The sequence below is a fragment of the Brachypodium distachyon genome, chromosome 3, assembly GCF_000005505.3.
Source record: "Brachypodium distachyon strain Bd21 chromosome 3, Brachypodium_distachyon_v3.0, whole genome shotgun sequence".
Taxonomy (NCBI): Eukaryota; Viridiplantae; Streptophyta; class Magnoliopsida; order Poales; family Poaceae; genus Brachypodium; species Brachypodium distachyon.
This window is the reverse complement of record NC_016133.3, coordinates 48,496,795-48,513,467: the sequence shown is the minus strand read 5'-3', so window position 1 is coordinate 48,513,467 and position 16,673 is coordinate 48,496,795. Positions and strand designations below refer to the sequence as shown.

Genomic DNA, 16,673 nt, shown 5'->3' with positions numbered 1-16,673 from the left:
CCCGAAAATGTTACATGTGGATGATATATGTGGTTTGCTTCATTGCTGCAACATCGGAGTTAGAGTTAGTCCAAAATGTTACCCATCATTGTTGGCTACTTCTGAGATATCAACGCTTAATTGGTGTAGATTTGCAATGAATGTTCTCATTAAGACCGCAAATGCCAAAAATAAGAAAAACATTTTATACATTTATTAGAACAATGGAATCTATGGACAGGAACTACATTTTAAAATAAAAGAATGTAACCCCCAGTGTAAAAAATACATTTATTTGAACAATGGAAGCTATGGATACAGGAGTTACATTTGAAAAACAAAAGAATTTAACTCCCAGGATAAAAAAATACATTTATTGGAATAATGGAAGCTATGGATACAAAATTACACTTCAGAAAAAAAAGAATGTAACTCCCAGAATGAATATTACATTTGTTGAAACAGTGAAAGTAACTGTAAGATACTTTATACTTTGCTTCTGCAGTTTGGAATGACAGAAAAGAAAAAAAAAGTCCTTAGATCAAGAAAGCATACTTGGCTATTGCAGTTCGGTGGTGTGTGAGCTGCTAAGAAAGATTCAAGTTTCATTGGGTCAACGAAATAAAAATCACTAGCTGCAGATGCAAAGTGGGTCACATTAGACCCACTCCTGAAGATTGGCTTCAACTGCAAGTTACAGAAACAAGAAGACATGTAAGCATGCTTCAAGGTGAAAATCTGACAAGCCTAAAAATGTTGTACAGAAAAGAAAAAAGACATATGGGTAATTTCCTAAAAATCCATCATCATTTTTGTCCTGTGAAATTGCTGCCTTAACCATCTTGTTCGTCAAAACACAAATACGAGTACCCTCATCTTCAACATGAATGCCCTTGGTGACCAAAGAATCAACATACTTGATCTATGAAATCACATAAGTCAATGGTCGTATAAGTTGTTCGCAACAGAAAATAAAAATTAATAGACTTGAAAGCAATCAACATTAAGTGAAGCAGGGTGTATTACCATTAACAACGGCATGCAAGCCTTTTTTACACTGGGAGTTGTATTCTTTTATTTTGAAATGTAGTTCCTGTATCCATAGCTTCCATTGTTCTAATAAATGTATTTTTTACCCTAGTAGTTACATTTTTCTTTTTTTTAAATGTAATTCATGTATCCATTGTTACTTCCTCAATTTTGCAAATGCTTCTACTTTACTTACATCGCTTTCAGTAATTATGAAAATTGTAGGACTGCACATTTGATGTGTCTATTGTGCACTTGCATAGCTTTTATATGGTCATGATGTAGTTTTTCCTCTATAATCAAGTACTTTGTAGTGGCTTACATATCTTGAGTTCATATCCCCAAACTGCAGTTGTTTTTGCAACTAAATATTGTCGTTCTCTTTTCTATATTAGTTGTCATCATCTTTTAGGTCTTAACTGTTTAATGGCGAAATATCCGGTGAAAACCACATCTACGGTGCAAACTGTGAAAACTCCATCGAAAAAAGTTCAAAAAATTCTCGAAAAAATTACTTATGTTAGAAAAGTGGTGTTTTATATATGTGTAAAATTTCAAGTCCAAACTCAATGACGTTTGGTAGCAGTGAAAAAAACAAATTCTGCATGAATAGTGATCTTTCAATGTTTGACAGTATTCACTGTAAATTTCTCTTTTTAATTTCTTCCAAATGATTTTGACTTTGAACTGAAATTTTTCAGGTGTGTAGAACATCACACTCCCAACATATGGTATTTTTTTAGAATTTTTTTGAAACTTTTAAACATGGTTTTTATGAAGTTTGCACGGTTTGCACTGAATGAGGGTTTTCACCGGATAAGTCCCCCTGTTTAATTTGAAGTAGAACTGAATGTGTTTTAAGTTTTGTTCCACTACATAATTTGTCGGAACGGTCAAGGTACAGATTAACAGCATATGAGATGATTAAGGGTTTTTAGATGTCACTTGCCAAGGTTATGGATACATTTTCTTATGAAGCAAAAAATGTTGATGATGTGTCAAATTCAAAACCAAAATCATCTCGTGCACGCCATACGAGAGCGAACAAGAAAATTGCAACTCTTAGGGGTCAGGGGAAGCATATTTCATCTTCAAAATATACATCAGACACGGATTTTGCTGGTGATAGTGTTGATGAACCGTCAAACTCTGGTAGTGACAGTGGAACTGAGCTTGATGATGATGATTTTGTTAACATTTTGCCTCAACAAAAGAAGAGAAAATATGAGAAGGGTACCAAGGCAGTGCATCCACCTTTGGTTCTGAACGAGAGGAAAGATTCTGAAGTGTTGGTTCAAGAAAGAAAGCGTGCCAGAATCAAACAACAATTGAATGAATTAGATAAGAAGAAGAGTCATGTGTCTAAGGAAACTGAGGATCTTGTTGACATGCAGATTCAGGAGGAAGTAAAAACTAGGGGACAACAAGCTTCAATTAAATATGATTCTTTGGTTAAAGTAAGAAAGCCTAGGAAAATCAAAGTTCCACTGAATGAATCAAAGGAGCAGAATGGTACTGTGTCCATGCAAACTGAGGAGGATTATGTTGGCTTGCAGATTCAGGAGCAAGTGAAAACTCATGGACAGCAAACTTCAATCAAGGATGTTACTTTGGTTAAAGTAAGAAATCCTAGGAAAACCACAGTAGCAGAGAATGAATGAAATGAGCAGAACCGTGATGCATCCAAGCAAACTGAGGAGGACGATGTTGGTTTGAAGATTCAGGGGCAAGTGAAAACCCGTGGACAGCAAGCTTTAATCAAGGATGATTCGTTGGTTAAAGTTAGAAAGCCTAGAAAAACAACAGTACCATAGAATGAATCAAAGCAAACTGAGGAGGACGGTGATGGCTTGTAGATTTAGGGGCAAGCCAAAGTTTCAACCAAAGATGATGGCAAGGATAAAAAAAAGGTTACGAAATCACGTAATGTCAGAGCAAAGGTTGCAGCATCTTTAAAGATTGATCATGTAGATACCGACAGATTTTCTGGTCCAGATGAGCATCTGCTGAGAAGAGGAGAACCCATGCAAAGTCGTCTACAGGACATCTTCCAGCGATCGTTGAATCGCTCAACAAAGATTTTGCACCTCAAGGTGTAATATCAGGTACCCAATTGGGAACTAATGAAGTGCCATCTCGTTCTGACGAGGGAGTTGAAGTTAGTAGCAAAAATGGCCACGTTGTGCCAGTGTTCAATGAAGCATTAGCAAATCTTACAATCTATGATACCGATTCTGCATGCAGCAGAGATGTCATGAATAAATCTGAACCAATCTATCATACAATGTTGATTATTCTATTCTTCCGAGTCATAGGCTTTTCTTCCTGGTCATACCGAGAACTCACAAAGTTCAAACTTGACGAACATCTAAGTCAACTGATTTCAGCTCGACGTGCATCCGAGCCGAGCAAACTGGTTGGGCTCAACACACTGTCGAGTCGATAGCTTCTGATTCTTGAGTCCCTACTCGAGTCTACGACTCAAATAGGCACTCAGGGGCTAACTGACGAGGGAATGCCCATCGGGTCCTCACCTTCGGTGTACCTGCTATGGCCCAACAGGAGGTCCACTCGGAGGCCCACTATAATCTGTGAAGCCCAACTACCTCGGCTTGCGGCTCAAGACAAGAACATATAAGTAAACCAAATCAGGGTTTATCTCTAATTGTAACCGACCCGGACTCTAGACCCAAGACCTAGCCTCCTATATAAAGTACTAGGAGGGGGAGCCGGGGAGGACGGATTCTTTCTCTACAGAACCTCTCTTTCTAGACAGATCCCATCTCTCATACACGCCTCCATGGCAACCTTGTTATCTCTCCATCAATACATATCAGACAAGCAGGACGTAGGGGTATTAACTTCCGAGGGCCCTGAACTTGGGTAAATGGTGTCCCTTGTGTCCTTGTTAGCCGACGGAATCGCCAACACACTCGTGCTCTTCCTATTCGAAAGCCCTCTAGTTTGGGTATTGCCGAGGTAACCCCTCGTCACCCACCACCAAAGAAGTATCTGCAATTATGCCATTCAATCCAATAGGAAGGGTTGATTCTGCAGCCCAAGCAGCAACAACAATTACACCTTTTGACTCAAACATTCAGGATCCTTGTATGGTTGATGACAAACTTGCAGATTCAATTTTGAAGAACAACATGTGTAGGGTGTTGAACTTTGACAGTGTTGCATCCGGTCATCCTGCGAAGCGTCAAGAATTGATTGACTTCATACCTTTCGACATGGGGTTTGATGATGAACCATGCTTACATAGCACTAATGTGCAAGATGTTCCTCCAGGTCCTTCATCTATTATACAGGGAAATCAAAAAAGATGTTTTACATGAGGTTGGTACTTGTTTTGATGAACCTGTGATAGTTACATCAAGTATTGAAGATCAAGCACCAGGGGAATCCAATGTTGAGGTTCATGTTCCTGTCATTTCAGAAGAACAAATACACATTAATCCTTCAATCCATTGTCCTACATCAGCAAATTTGCAAAGTACCACCACATCAGATGAGACTTATCAAGGCTGGCAAAGCTAAGAAATCTCCATATGAAGATTTGGATACTTAGATTGTGGTTCCCAGGGCCATTGTAGCATTGTATAACAAAATTGTTCGTCATGGTGCTAAATCAAAATCAAATCTCATGATGGAGAAAATTATTGTGATAGATAACAGCTACATCTACCTTTATGACCTTGCTGATTTGGTCAGGGTAGCTCGTGAGTTAAGCAATTCAATTTATGAGATTGCGCTTCAAGTTTTTGCAAAGGTAATGGCGCCTTTGAAGAAACTAGTATTCCCATTGCGCGTATCAGTCAGTGCACAACTTGATTTCGATCTTTTCTTCAGTTTATCCTTGTGCTTCCAACTGCTATTATCCAGATGTAGTTTCAATGCTGGTTGTTACTTCTACAATCTAATAACATGTAGTTTCTATAGTTGAAGTTACTTTTAAGTGCATCTATAAAAGTAACTGCAATGTTAGAATTACATTCTACTCTACTTAGAAGTAATTTAAATGTTCATAGTTACTTCCTGTACATTTCAACCTTCTTGGAGTTTCTTATCTCTTTCATTTTGGATTTAAAATGCAGTATTACCTGAGGGTGAACATGTTTAAGCATAAGGAGTTGAATAGACTGTTCAGTGATCGACTTGATCACAAAAAAACAAGTGAGTTTTTTATGGACAATTCTTTATTTCTAGTTACTGCCAATACCTTGTTTTCTATGATTGAACACTGAACCAAACCTTCTTGTGATTTTATCGATTCAGATAATGTTCCCAACTCTTCGGAAGCTATCAAAAGATAGAGAGCACAAGTCAGCACACTATTTCCTCATTAACCTCAATCTCAAGGCCGAGAGATTTGAAGTTATGTATTCTTTGAGATCCGAAGGATATGCAAAGTTAATGAAAGCTGTGAATGGTCTTGTGTCGTCGGTTAAGTATATGTGGGGTCAAGCATGCAAGGACTCACGCATAAATGTAATGTCGTACCCTATTGTACATGTAGCTACTCTAATGGAAGAGAACCTGTAAGTTCTTGCTTACTTGGCAATTCATTCTTTCTGACTTGTTTAGTTTGGGTTATATTTCATTAAGGTATAAACTTCATTAAGTAACATCCATTTTTTTGTTCTCAAACTACACAGCCATGATTGTGGCTACTTCATGCTCCAATTCATTGAATCCTGGGATGGTCGCAAGATGCTCAATTTCAGACAGCAAGATACGTACAAAATAAGGATGCTTTTTTTGAAGAAGTGGCTCGAATGTCCTGAGAACAAGATAAAGTGGCAAAGCTACAAGTTTTAAATCTGACCAGAACAACATAAAGGTAACTTCTCAACAAAAACAAGTCATGTTGTCCACTTTAGAATTTCAAAACTACAGAAATTTGAGCACCATGTCCAAGGTAGATAGTTACTTCGACTAAAGGTAGAAAATACAACCAATCATTCACACGATCTCAATTTCTTTCCATGCATCTACACATGATGAGGAATATGGTCCTTCTCTTTCTCTTGAAGTAGCTTCAGTCAGCACTTTGCTGAAGTATGTTCTCGTGAACCAACACATGTTGCATTCATTAGGGCATGTGACTGTTATCCCTAGGCCCGACTTTTTTGTTCTTGAAACCGGTCTTCCTTTCGTTACTGTGCTGGGTGGGTCTAGAACCTTCTCATCTTGTGTTTGTTGTTCATCAACGGCCTCTGCAGCTTGATTTTCCGCACTTGTAGGAGCAGAATTTTGTGTCTCCTTCTTTTTCTTGCTTGCAGTAGCAGCAGCTTTTCTTGCGGCATTTACATCTAACTCCATTGTAGCCATGTGTTTCTTAGCGATAGCTGTTATCTTGTCTGAAGTTGATGCGTTTGCTGCAATCTTTGTGAATCCTTGACACAGATTGCCATATCTAATCAGTCTCATGTCTTTTCTGGACAACTTGCCTGGTATTTCATCCGTCAGACCCATGTTTGTTAGAACATTGTACACATGACAGCATAGCATCCCGTCTCTTTTTATTTCGAGCACTCGCAATTGTATGTCTTCTCAACCATGTTTGCTTCCACTGTATATGACCTCTCACCATACCCAAAAACATACCCTCTTATTGGCACAACCTCATACATATATCCACCTACGTGCTGCACGTTGTAGGATGTAATTTTCCTTAGCTCCGCTCTAAATCACAAGTAAATGGGTCTAGTGTACACAGCCAAAGCTTGTTCCTCCATTGGATAATCTGACCAAGGCCTTAGAATCTTGTCCTCTCCTTCAAATTCTTGTTCATCTTCTGCTACCTCGATACTTTCCTGTAGTTTCTTGTACTGAAGAAAGAACTGGAAGATGCTATTGTGAGGATTCACGTACTTTTTAAGAACAACATTGAAGCCTTCGATGCGGGCAGTTGTTTGGAGGAACGGGAAGAAGTGGTCTTTGAAGTAGGCTGGAACAAAGCACTCTCTCATATGAGAGTTCAACCAAATGAGTGTTTTCTGCAACATCATATTTTGCTGTCATTTCTGCCCACCTCTGTTCAAATTCATTGGGTGTCGTGTTGCAGTCAAGAACACTGTTGAATTCCTTGCGAAGTTGTTCCCTTTTAGTCCTGAAATTCCCCAACTTTTTCTGCGCTTTTTTCATGATGTGCCATCTACAATTTCTGTGGACTATTGTAGGGAACACTTATGCAATTGCACTCTTCATAGCTATGTCTTGATCCGTGATGATGTTTTGGGCTGCAAAAATTCCATTGCTCCCAAGAACACTTGGAACAACCAAACAAAGTTGTCGATGCGCTCGTTTCTAAGGAACCCACAACCAAGTTGAATAGATTGCCCGTATCTATTGATTCCAATGAAGGGAGCACAGGGCATGTTATACATATTGGTCAGGTATGTTGTGTCGAAGGATAAGCAGTCATTGTACACTTCGTAGGCCGTCCTAGCTGCGCCATCCACCCAAAACAAACTCTCAACGCGGTGGTGATGATCAAGATTCAGTTTGTAGAAGAAAGCCGGATCTTCCTTTTTCATTTCATCAAAGTGATTTAGCAGCTGTCCCATATCCCCAACGTGCTCCAATTCATTGAATGTTGCCTTCAGGTTAGAAACATCTTTTGTATTGTAAGGCACATTCTTTCGTGATCCATATATTTCAGACATGAAATGCATTATTTTTCCAGAAGATAGGTTAACTCCATGGAGCAACTTAATGAAATCTCTCTCTTCCTTTGAGATGTTCCCATGTGACCTCAGGAATTTCTTCAGAGAAAACTTCTTTATCAACTCGTGTGTGTGCGCTTCTCTTCAAAAAAAGTTACTTCCCACTTGGTACCCATCCTCTTTACTCGAAGCCTAACCTTGCAATCTGTCCGTTTTGTTCTACTGCGGGTTTTTTTCTTCACCAAGGGGGCTTCTTTGATCTTTTTGTTGTTCCTGTCATTTTTATTGCACACAAAGAGATATTTGTCCTTCTCGTTGTCTAAAGCTGATTTCCTAGAAGTGATGCATTTTATTGAGAAACCAACATGTTTGGCATACTTGTTGTAATGAAACTTAGCCTCCTGCTAAGAATCAAAAGTCATTGAAGGGAAAGGAGTTTGTGGGGAATTCTGCCTGCTTGGTGTCGAATTCACTTCGTCATCACTAGAAGGTTCATTGCTTGAGTTTGTTTTCCACGAGTTCGTTTCAGGCATCGATATCGTGTTGTTACTTCTGTGGGATGGACCATCTGCATCCAAACTTGGTCCACTTGGATGTGCAGTAGCAGCAGTTGCAATGTTTTTCTCAACTTCATGCAAACTTGCATCACTTGGTTGTGCAGTAGCAACAGCTTTCATGTTCAACTCAACTTCATGCAAAATTGGTCCACTGGGTTGTGCGTTATCAGTAGCAGTAGCAGTAGCATAGCCTTTCATGTTGAACTGAACTTCATGCATAATTGGTTCACTGGGTTGTGCAGTACAAGTACCTGCCATGGTAACCTGGTTTGCATGCATCCAAACTTCGCCTTCTTCCTCATCAAAACCTTCAGGAGGAAGATTCAAATCCATATCTGCATGTTCAACAAAAATTACATCAAATGGAGTTTCTGAGTTTCTGATGTAGTTTGGAATCTGTAAATTCTAGTGAATTGTCATGTAATGGTAGTTCTAATGGAGCTGTGACCTGCTAGTTACTTTTGGATCAAGATCAAGTTTCTTCGCTTATTGACGGTGGATCTGTAAATTTACATGATGTATGTTAGACATAATTTGTTTCAACCCAATGGTTTTTGAATCTAGCAGCTTATGAAAAGTCATGGCAGATTCTACTTCCTTGGTCATGGAAATTCACATGATGTAGTCATATTTTCTTCCTTCTGGTTGTAATTTCTGCTAGCTTTGTCACTGACCTGAGATCTGTCTTTTTTTTACAGGAAAGGTTTCCTGTTCAGAATATGAATTTGCGCAATGTTTATACTGAAAGGCTAACCGGAGTTTGGAATCAGTAAGTTCTAGTGACAAGTCATGTACTGGGAGTTCTAATGGAGTTGTGACCTGCTTCTTGCTCCTGCTACTTACTTTTTGATCAAGATCAAGTTACTTTTCTTATTGATGTTGGATCAAGATCAAGTTACGTTGCTTAGAACCTAGCTTATGAAAAACATGGCAGATTATAATTCCTTGGTGAAGGAGATTCACATGTTGTAGCCATACTTGCTTCTGGTTGTAATTGATGGTAGTTTTGAAACTGACCTGTGATCTTGTACGTAGTAACTTCTACTGGATTCTCTTCCTGTTCACCCCCCTTCCTGTTTGTTGCTTTTTTATCGTTCATATTGATCTGCCATCGTTGAATCGAAAAAGTAGATCTGAGATCATGGGGGACTGGGGGGATGGGGGCGATGGGGAACCCGATGGGGAAAGGTAAAAGGGAGGAAGAAGGGCCACGGTACCTGAGGGCAAACCCTGGTTTGCTATTGTGGTCCACGTAACCCTAGCCTAGTTTATTCTCAAGGGAGCCAGCGCGGCAGATCGCGGGAGCGCGTGCGGTAGCGACCCAGGAACGAGCGCAGTTGATCACGGGAGCGCGCGCGCGGAGTTTCCTTTCTAGGCTCGTGGGTTGATTCCTTATCGGGAGCGGGCGGCACCTGGTCGGGACGCACTCCCTATGCCAGATGGTGTGCGCGAGCACTCCCTAGCCAGACCCAAATATTAAATGTGATATATATATCAACTCATAGTGTTAGGATAATAATTCGTCCTACCTCACAATTTTTCTGTCCTCCACCAATGCAAATGCAATCTAACACACAGAAGATCTGATTCTGGAGAGGAAAGCACACGATTCTTTTATCTAGCAGGTGGAGACCCATACATGCACCAACCAAAAGATGTGTGCCACGTACCCCTCAATATAGCTTCAGCCATGTTTGACTCTAATATATGCGTGAATGCGTTGATGGCAGCTGATGAGTGGGTATCATATTATTCCCAAATTAGACATGCTTATCGGCATGTGCCGACCTGATCTGAATAGGTAATGTGTCCGTTTTTGGAATATTCAAGAACACATCATGATTAGGCCTCCTCCTTTAGGATAACCTCCAAGAAGGGAATAAAATTCGGTTTTGCTATTTCTAAGTCGACTGAGAAATAACTTTTCTAAGTCGACCCTAACAACCATCCGATCAAATCACTGAGATTCGTGCAAAATTCATATAGTATAAAATGATGAGAAAAGAGAAATAGATGCCCCCAATAAAAATAGAGAAATTTTACAGTACCCTGGTACTCCCATAGCGGAGTCGGGAGTACCTCAGAGATCTAGCCGTCCATTTTCAGGGGTAATTTAGACCTTTTTATCTTGATTGATTTTGTCTTTCCTTAATTCCGGATAGACTTGACGGATAGCCGAGGCCGTCGCCGGCCCGCCGCCATTGTTGCGCTCGCTCCTCACCTTGGCTCGGCCACTCGCCAGTTAATTAGGCACAAGTTCCACGTGATTCTATGCTCGCCGGCGATCGCAGCGCACTTTGGTTCCTGCCTGCTCCCGATTATTGAGTCACAGCATAGTGGTGGAGCCTATCAATGGTTATCTACAATTAAATTTAGGAGATTAATTAGGGTTACTATGGATTGGAATTGTAACCTGTATTCATACACTGATACACAGACGATCAATACTTACAGGCCGATTCTTCTTCTCCGCAAGCCAAATTATAAAGTGTTATTTTTATTTTGTTTAATTTGAGCACGCATAGATTGACAGGAATAAGTATAAATTGACGTTGTAATTACTGTTCTACCCCTGATATCAAGGTACTCCCTGGTTTTTTAAAATGGTACTTCCTAAACTCTAGGATAGAGTACCATGCAAGATCAACCGTTAAATTAGAAAAAATGGATGGGTCATATTCATCCCGGGGTACCGTAAAAGAACTCTAAAAATACTGTGAAGAGAATTGAGACACGTGAGATATGGGGAGCGAAGGAGCGATTTGATGTCCGGAGCACCAAAGCCCTCTTGGGATATCAATTTTCCAGCATAGGAGCGATTTGATGTTGGGAGCTAAGGAACGATTTACTAAGAAGAAAATAAAAACAAAGATGTGAACATAAGAAAACTTGTGCGAAATTATGATAAGCATGCCTTGATGCACACTGCAAACAAATAAACAATTTTTCGTCTGGTTTTATGGAGTAGCATGTTCGGCACAGATACACAAACTAGCAAGATGCAATGCACGCACCCATGCATGTGTACAAAGTCCACTACTCAACGGCTTATGCAGTCATAGTACAATAGTGGTAGCGCACTGAAACAGACATTTTTCTATCCGCCGCGCTGTCTCACTAGAAAAAAGAGAAAAAAGAGAGGAGAAACACTAACAACCGGGTTCTTATCATGGACCGGAGAAGACTAGTCATGAAGCTATGTCACCTCGATCCAGATATCCTTTTGGCCCCAGATGCGCGAGAGAAAATCCCACGTACGAGTAATTCTTTCCGCGGCGTCGCATCCTCACAAGTCGTCTCTCGTATATCTTCCGACCGAAACAGATTACTCAGGACTGGCAGAAGCATGGCACGTTGACGTTGGCCTGGCTACGCTTGACACTGGATGGAATCCTAGAGCATGACGTTTGTGGATTTATTTTTTCCTTTGTCGATAATATCTGAGAACGCCCATGAACACACATCACAGATACTTTGCAGGTGCGAAAACAAAATAGGCTGTCGAAAAGACATACGAATAGCTTTGGAACATTCCAAAAAGAATTCAAGACATAGACACTATACAGACATATCATGTTGAGGCCGGGGTTATCCTCCTTTTCGGAAAGAAAAAAAAACATACGTATCATGCCAAAATTTCAAACCCAAATTCGATCCACAACTTTGTTTTTTTAGGGGAATCCACAGCTTTGTTAGATAAACAGAAAAATCGCTTTATGAATAGCTCCAAATTTAAACATTTAATTGTGAGTATTTTTTTTTCATTTTTGTTATTGAGTTGTGAATTGAATTTGGGTATGAAAATTTGAGGCATACTAAATGCACGGCGTATGCGTCATGATTCTCTTTTCCAGAATTTGTGAAAACTTTCCGTATGCCTTTTGCAGCAGCGTAGCGTACCCAACATGTCCCCTTTGGAAATGGATAGTTTCTGTAAAGTTGCCTTTTTTTGGATAAGTAAATTTCTGAAACTTTTAGCAAGTAACAACTTTATAAATATGGATATTAGGTACTAGCTTAAAATTCTATGTGCGTGCAAGTTGGTCTTGAAAAGTTATTTGACACAATATACAATTTATTTTGGGTCTTGTAAATTTCGTAGTGTAGTTAATAGTGAGAGTTGTATTTTCAAGACACATGTGTGCAAAAGTGTGAGATTTTATAGAATCGGGGAGTATGTTTTAGGATGCAAAAGTGGGTAAGATGTTCTAACTTTGTCATAAGTCCAATTTGTTAAAATTTGATCAAATTTATGGAACAATCTACAACTCGCATGCTACTCCCTATGCTCCTACGGAGGAGAAGAAACCTCTCATTACCGTTTGAAAGAAAAATACCTTCTCACACAGGCGTAGAAAATCACCGAACCTCGTGCCCCACTCATACACAGCGGCACCGCGGTGCCACGTGAGATCAAAACTGATCTTAGACCTGTGCTTTGGTATATAACAATCAAACGGACTTTTTTTAACATTCCTACCTGAAATTTGCTCCCAACTGGAGTCAACTCACGACAAAAAGAAGGTGCTACTGGAGGACCTTCTTCGCGTCAAACAAGAAAAGTTAACAAGCGATCTACTAGCTTCCAAGCGAACACACGAAAAAGGTAAGTCAATTGTACTACTACTAGATCGGGTGAATCCGGCGCTCCGAGTTTGAGCATTAGACTTTGCATGACGCTGACGCCTAGGACAGCGGCTAGCTTCGAGCCTTTGAGGCTTTGACACACGCGTGTGGCACATCCGCACATGTGGTTGCCAATCGACACATGGGCTTCTTCATTCATGCAGAGAAACAGTGAACCACACGGAAGGCAAAAGAGGAATTCGTGATCCTCGCGCGTGGCTGACAGTCTGCCACACAAGAAATTGTCTTTTATTTCGTTTTCTTTTTGTAAATGGTCTGTTTGTGGTTAACGACAACACTCGGTTTGTCTTTTGTGGTTAACGAAAAATTTTAGTTAACATAAAAAGTATTACGAATTGAAAACGTATAATAAAATTGTACATTCTTTACTTAGTGGGAATAACTCGATAAAAGTAACATGCGTGCATGTGCAAAAGTATGAGTTTTCCTTTAAATAGGTGTGAACAAATTAATTATGTAATGATGTGACATTCTTGCATGTTTAGAGAAATCAACTTGTGGGTTGCTTATACTTAGACATGGAAGATAGAAGATTTGATCCGGCTTTTGCCCACTGTACGTAATTCATTTCTAAATCACGTGGCTTGGCTGCCAAATAAAACCAGTAAAGCTTCTCAATCCTAATCATGATTAGCTACATAGTGTCACACAGTTTGAGCGTCGTAGACTTCTCAATCCTAAACATGATTGGCTAGTGAAGCTTTCTTGCAGACAATTTGTGTGAAAACAACATTGTACTCATACTGCTAAAACAAAATCATTTTCAGTTATGCTGCACATGAACAATGGCTAGACGTTATATATATAATAGTGATATTCCTTTTTTCCTTTCGAGAAAGTATAGTTATATTCTTGATCCATACCGAAATATATACCGGCCTAATGGCTTTTGTCTACTGAAAGGAGCTGCTATATGTGCATCTTTCTGACGCTTCTCCTGCGTCTAATTAGTGCCACCGTGACATTAAGGTAAAGCAGCCAAAACCTTGCAATGTGGTATAGAAAAAAAGAAGACACAACACCTCAAGAGATGGAACCAAAAAGCTAGAGAAAAAGACCGCAGTGTTGTGCCAAAAATGGATCACAACCGGATCCATGAGAAGCCAAGATTGCTTCACCTCAAAAAAGAAACCAAGGTTGCGAAAATACGCTGCCACGCAAACTGGAACCGGGACGCACGTGTTTGGTCGTTGGCTTCCTTGCTGCGATTCACTAGCGCCACATCCAGCATCGAAACTCCATGGCCTACAACTACATGCATGGCCAGCCGGGTCTCTCCAACTGGTACTCCATCGGCGGGTGGAGCTCGTCGCTTCGCACATTTGCAGCCGCGCAGGAGGAACCGTATGTCCACGTCGGCCCACGCCGGCCAGTCCAAACTTGACACGTCGGCGTCAACGGCGGCCTTAGTTCTGGAGCCACCTGGCAGCCATAGTCTTGCTTTTTTGCGTGTGGGCCGGCGGCGCTGTGCATCCACGCGGTCGCGCGCACACGTCGACGACGGCCTCCCCGCGGTGGCCACAACGTGTGCCCGTGCGCCGTTGAGACGTCCAGTTGATGTCTTTGTCTTCTGGCGCACATCACCAGCAGCGTCTTCCCCATCTGTGTCCTACAGATCATTAATTCTGATCTTTTTGTGCTTTGTTTTACCTCTCCGTATCATCTACTCAAGTGTTAACAATGGCAAAAAAAAAAGCTTTAAATATCTGGAGCATCTCATTCGACCCCCTTTACAAAAAATACAGGGTAAATACTACTCTCTTCCTTAGTTTTATAAGATGTTCTGGCTTTGTCATATACCAAGCTCTACAAACCTTGACCAAGATAATAGTAAATCGACCGACATCTACAACTTTATACCAAGCTTTATTAAATCTATTGCAATAGATATCTTATATTTATTTGAGAAGTTGCTGATATTAGTATAAACTTTGAGAGGTTTGACTTAATATAAAACTCAAAACTATAACATCTTATAAATAGGAACGGAGGTAGTAGCAACAAAGCCCAACACTCATAACTCAAACTCGTTATCTGAAACCCATGACTCTAATGCATGTGAGGAAAGATGTTTTTAGAAAGATTTTATAAGTCACTCCCGACTACGTTCAATTTTGCAGTCGCCCCATTGCGTTCGGGTTTGCTTCTTCTTCTCACCATTTCATGGTGCACAGAATCACATGACTAGTCAGGGTCAGGAGGAGAACATGGCAGGGAGCGGCAACGAGCCAGGTAGGCGACCATTGGCGGGGTACTTAGTGTCCCAAGACAACGACAATGGAGCCGAGAGAGGCGACAAAGCCCAAATGGTTGAGAGTAGTGGAATCGTTGGAGGTTAAGGGAGATCTCATGCTTCCGAGCATATATGAATGACTGGGATAGAGCCAACACCGATGACGGCATCTCTTGAGCGAGTGGGGAAGATAGATGTCGATTAGAATTGAACGGAGGTCACTAGGTAAGAGAGGCAGTGGCGGCAGTGTGAGAGACAGTGACAATGACATGAGTGCTACTACACGCATAAGAGTATGCATGGGAAGGGGTGGAAGAACTGGAGGGGTTCAGAAGAATAATATGGAGGTGGAGAAGAGATATGATTCGAAGAGCGAGCTTCGCCCATGGCGCTCACCGGCGTCAACGCGGGAAGTAGGAGCGAGGTGGAGAAGACTACACCCTCTCCATCTATTAGCACACACATCTATCAAAGTGACTTAGGGCAAAGCTACAAACATAATATAAATAGGAAGGAGTAATAGCGAAGCCTAGCATTGATAACCCAAGCTCGTTATCCAAAACCCACGACTCTACTGGCCGTGAAGAGAGGCATTTTTAGAAAGATTTTATAACCACTCACGACTGCATTCGATTTTGCAGTCGTCCGATTGCGTTCGGATTTGCTTGCTTCTTCTCACCATGCTGCGGTGCACAAAATCTACCGAGTAGTCAGGGTCAGGAGGGGACGATTGTTCACGAAGTGGGAGAGTGACGACGAGCCAAGTAGACGAACTTGGAGGGGTAGTTAGTGTGGCAAGACAACGACAATGGAGTCGAGGGAGGCGACAAAACCCAAGTGGTTAAGAGTAGTGGAATCGGTGGAGGTTAAGGGAGATCCTGTGCTTCCGAACATATATGAATGATCAGGATGAAGCCAACACTGATGATGGCGTGTCTTGAGGCGGGCAACAAAGATAGATGGTGGGTAGAATCGAAGGACGGGTCACTAGGTAAGCGAGGCCGTGGCAGCACCGTGAGAGGCAACGCCAACTACGTGCATGCATGCTACTAGAAGCATAGGAGTATGGGGTGGAAGAATTCGAAGGGTTCAAATGAGTAGTTTGGAGACGGAGAATAGATAAAATCGAGAGAGCGAGCTTTACCCGGCTGCAACCGTGGGAATAAGGGGCGACGTGGAAAAGAGTAGTCTCCGGCGCTCTCTGTCCATCTATGAGCACACACATGTATCAAAATGGCATCCTACAATTGTTTGACTTCTGCCTATGTGTTAAGGTTGGGTAAAGAATGGAAATATTGCTTCTCAATAGACTTATTTTGAAACGGCTTCTCGCCAAGTTGAAGATTGCGTTGCTCTTACCTGCCTAAACGAGCATAAAGCGGAGGATCATCCTCCTTCACCCACAGATGTGCCAAGCCACCTTCCCCACACCACACCACAAAACCTGCCAGGTCACCGTCTACTTGTCCACTCGCGGCCAAAGGCGTGGGCAGCATATATACATCCTCCAGACTCCAGTCTCTGCCTGCCTCTTGTCCTGATCATCTCACCCTA

At 41.2% G+C, this 16,673-nt stretch overlaps 1 protein-coding gene and 1 non-coding gene across 2 annotated transcripts; one reads left to right on the top strand and one right to left on the bottom strand.

Moving 5' to 3' along the window:
• Nucleotides 1-6,704: 6,704 nt before the first annotated feature.
• LOC112271698 lies at nt 6,705-16,651 on the bottom strand. Its single transcript, XM_024461463.1, has 4 exons — nt 16,479-16,651; nt 16,264-16,328; nt 8,233-8,574; nt 6,705-6,964 (listed from the first exon to the last, which is right to left on the bottom strand). Exons 1-4 carry the CDS (start codon nt 16,613-16,615, stop codon nt 6,705-6,707), a joined length of 804 nt encoding a protein of 267 aa, XP_024317231.1. The 5' UTR covers nt 16,616-16,651.
• Nucleotides 14,639-14,884, top strand: MIR5281B (microRNA MIR5281b). The gene has a single exon (NR_127131.1). It is a non-coding gene; the product is annotated as a microRNA MIR5281b (primary transcript).
• Nucleotides 16,652-16,673: the final 22 nt, after the last annotated feature.

Excerpts from the sequence above, each read along its gene's own strand:
- LOC112271698 (XM_024461463.1), bottom strand. The coding sequence starts at position 16,615 with ATGCTGCCCACGCCTTTGGCCGCGAGTGGACAAGTAGACGGTGACCTG. Across the intron at positions 16,329-16,478 it reads CTTTATGCTCGTTTAGGCAG|ATGGACAGAGAGCGCCGGAG; the intron begins GTAAGAGCAACG and ends GTGTGCTCATAG. Across the intron at positions 8,575-16,263 it reads ATTCCCACGGTTGCAGCCGG|ATATGGATTTGAATCTTCCT; the intron begins GTAAAGCTCGCT and ends TTGAACATGCAG.